We start from the raw sequence: 2,603 nt of genomic DNA, 5'->3' as shown, positions 1-2,603 counted from the left end.
AAATTCTCATTTAAGGAATCTACAATCTTCTCCTCCATTGTTTGAAACATTAAAGGAGATGATTTTTACATCTTTTATTAAGAAGAGGGGGTAATGTGATAATTAACAGTGTTTGGCTTGTAGTCAACCCAATCATGATTTTGTTTTTTTCATTACCAAACTAACATAAGGTTGATTTCGCAAGACTCGGTAGGATTGGAGGGACTAATATGCAATTCCAAGATTTAAGGGACTAATATGCATTGTCAAGATTTAAGGCACAAATTTGTGACCTTTGAAGATTGAAGGGCCTAATACCAAAAACCCTACAATCAATTAATTTATTTATCTTTACCTGTCTTAGTACCATGAATTCCTATTTTTGGGCGCCTATATCCAGACGATAGAAGAACAAAAACCCTAACTCTAGCCGCCGCCGCCGCCGCCGCCTCCTCTTTCAATTGTAGGCAGCTGAAATTCGTCAAGATTCAGATCTAGGACTCACCGGCGACGATGTACGACGACGATGAAGACGAGGACATGAGTACCGGGATCTCAGGATCTTACACTGGATTGGGAGGTGTTGGAAAAATATCAGGTGAGAATTTTTAATGATTTTCTTCTGTCACTTCCCTTCTGATTCGAAAAGTTATCGCATAAAAGCTTATTTCAAGCCGGGCCTGCCATTTTAAAAAATTTAGCAGACGCTCTTGAAAATCTTTCTCCGGCTCGCCTCATCTCAGGGAGTTATGCTTTCGGTCTTTTTGAACATTTTATGCTTACTTTTATGTTTAATACGCTCTGAAAGTAGGGGCCGGATAGAAGATAATTAAAAGATCTCCTTATGTTCTCTTAAAAGGCGACGACTCGGAGGCAGCGATAAGTCGGATGTGCTGGCGATGCGGAGGCGGCAGCAGGACTCGGAGGTGGCAACGACTCGGAGGCAACGGGACGAGCTGTTAGGGTTGGGGAGGCGAGTGATTTGTCCGGCGAAGGGAGGAGGGCGCAGGACCTTGTGTGCGGGCTGAGAGAGGTTTAGGAAGATGCTCTGTATATTTGGAGTTTCTGAAACCGGTATGTTTAGCGGGTTAGGTGTGTGTATGAAGAGTTTAGTCAATTTATTAATGTACACTCGCTCCGTGAGCGGTGAGCCCCTCTGACTGACATCAGACAAAATACATGTCGAACCTTTACTTTTTTGTCCCGACATCCACCGCGTGAAGAGACCCCAGCAATTACTAAACCTTAAAAGTTTGTTCTGTATTAGATGCGAGTATTAATGTCCACGCGTTTCATGAGCCTAATTGGTATATAAGAATAACATGCGTCTCGATTCTCGAGTTTCTTTATTTTATAGTATGAAAATTTTAAGGGAAAATCCTCTTTTAACCCAAAGTTTTACCCCCACTTATTTAATAACCCATCCATTTTTCTAAACCCCAATAAACCCATTGTATCCATATGACTTAGTTTTAAACCCAATGTCTATTATACCTCTATCTTTATACTGTATTTTTCCCAAAATTGAAAAACCCAATATTGCCCTTTCTCTTTTCTTCTGATCATCGCTAACAGTAGCAATGGCGACGATGGCTGGAGAAAATGGCGGGCTGCTCTCGCACTTCACCAACCCCTAATTTGGTACTCATCTTCAATTACTCTCTCCTTCTCTCCCCTCCTTTAATTTCCCCTCTTCTTGAGAAATCTCTCTTCATTAATATTCTATTTCCTTATGTGGGTCTTCATTAGATTTGAGCCCAAGGTACTCTCCAGCTCAAAACCTCTTGTTCTTTAGAATATTCTAAAGAACAAGAGGTTTTGAGCTGGAGAGTATCTTGGGCTCAAATCTAATGAAGACCCACATAAGGAAATAGAATATTAATGGAGGAGAGAGATTTCTCAAGAAGAGAGGGGAAATTAATGGAGGGGAGAGAAGGAGAGAGTAATTGAAGATGAGTGCAGCCCGCCATTTTCTCCGGCAATCGTCGTCATTGCTGATGTTAGCGATGATCAGAAGAAGAGAGAAAAGGCAATATTGAGTTTTTTAATTTTGGGAAAAATACAGTATAAAGATAGAGAGGTATGATAGACATTAGGTTTAAAACTAAGTCATATGGGTACAATGGGTTTATTGGGGTTTAGAAAAGTGGATGGGTTTTTAAGTAAGTGTGGGTAAAACTTTGGGTTAAAAGAGGATTTTCCCTTAAAAATTTCATACTATAAAGTAAAGAAACTCGAGAATCGAAACGCATGTTATTCTTATATACCAATTAGGCTCACGAAACGCGTGGATATTAATACTCCCATCTAATACAGAACAAACTTTTAAGGTTTAGTAATTGCTGGGATCTCTTCACGCGGTGGATGTCGGGACAAAAAAGTAAAGGTTCGACAAGTATTTTGTCTGATGTCAGTCAGAGGGGCTCACCGCTCACGGAGCGAGTGTACATTAATAAATTGACTAAACTCTTCATACACGCACCTAACCCGCTAAACATACCGGTTTTAGAAACTCCAAATATACAGAGCATCTTCCTAAGCCTCTCTCAGCCCGCACACAAGCTCCTGCGCCCTCCTCCCTTCGCCGGACAAATCACTCGCCTCCCCAACCCTAACAGCTCGTC

General features: G+C 41.1%; 1 protein-coding gene across 2 annotated transcripts in view; it reads left to right on the top strand.

Annotated features, from left to right (window-relative positions):
- LOC109844690 overlaps positions 371-2,603 on the top strand; it is a 17,213-nt gene continuing 14,980 nt past the window's right edge. For both annotated transcript variants that reach the window (XM_020413804.1, XM_020413805.1), the window contains exon 1: positions 371-577. In XM_020413804.1, the coding sequence (XP_020269393.1) occupies positions 493-577 (85 nt within the window). In that variant the 5' untranslated portion in view covers positions 371-492. The remainder of the gene's footprint in view (positions 578-2,603) is intronic.

The sequence above is a fragment of the Asparagus officinalis genome, chromosome 6, assembly GCF_001876935.1.
Source record: "Asparagus officinalis chromosome 6, Aspof.V1, whole genome shotgun sequence".
Classification (NCBI taxonomy): Eukaryota; Viridiplantae; Streptophyta; class Magnoliopsida; order Asparagales; family Asparagaceae; genus Asparagus; species Asparagus officinalis.
Note: the sequence above shows the minus strand (reverse complement) of the source record. Positions and strands in the feature narration are given on the sequence as shown.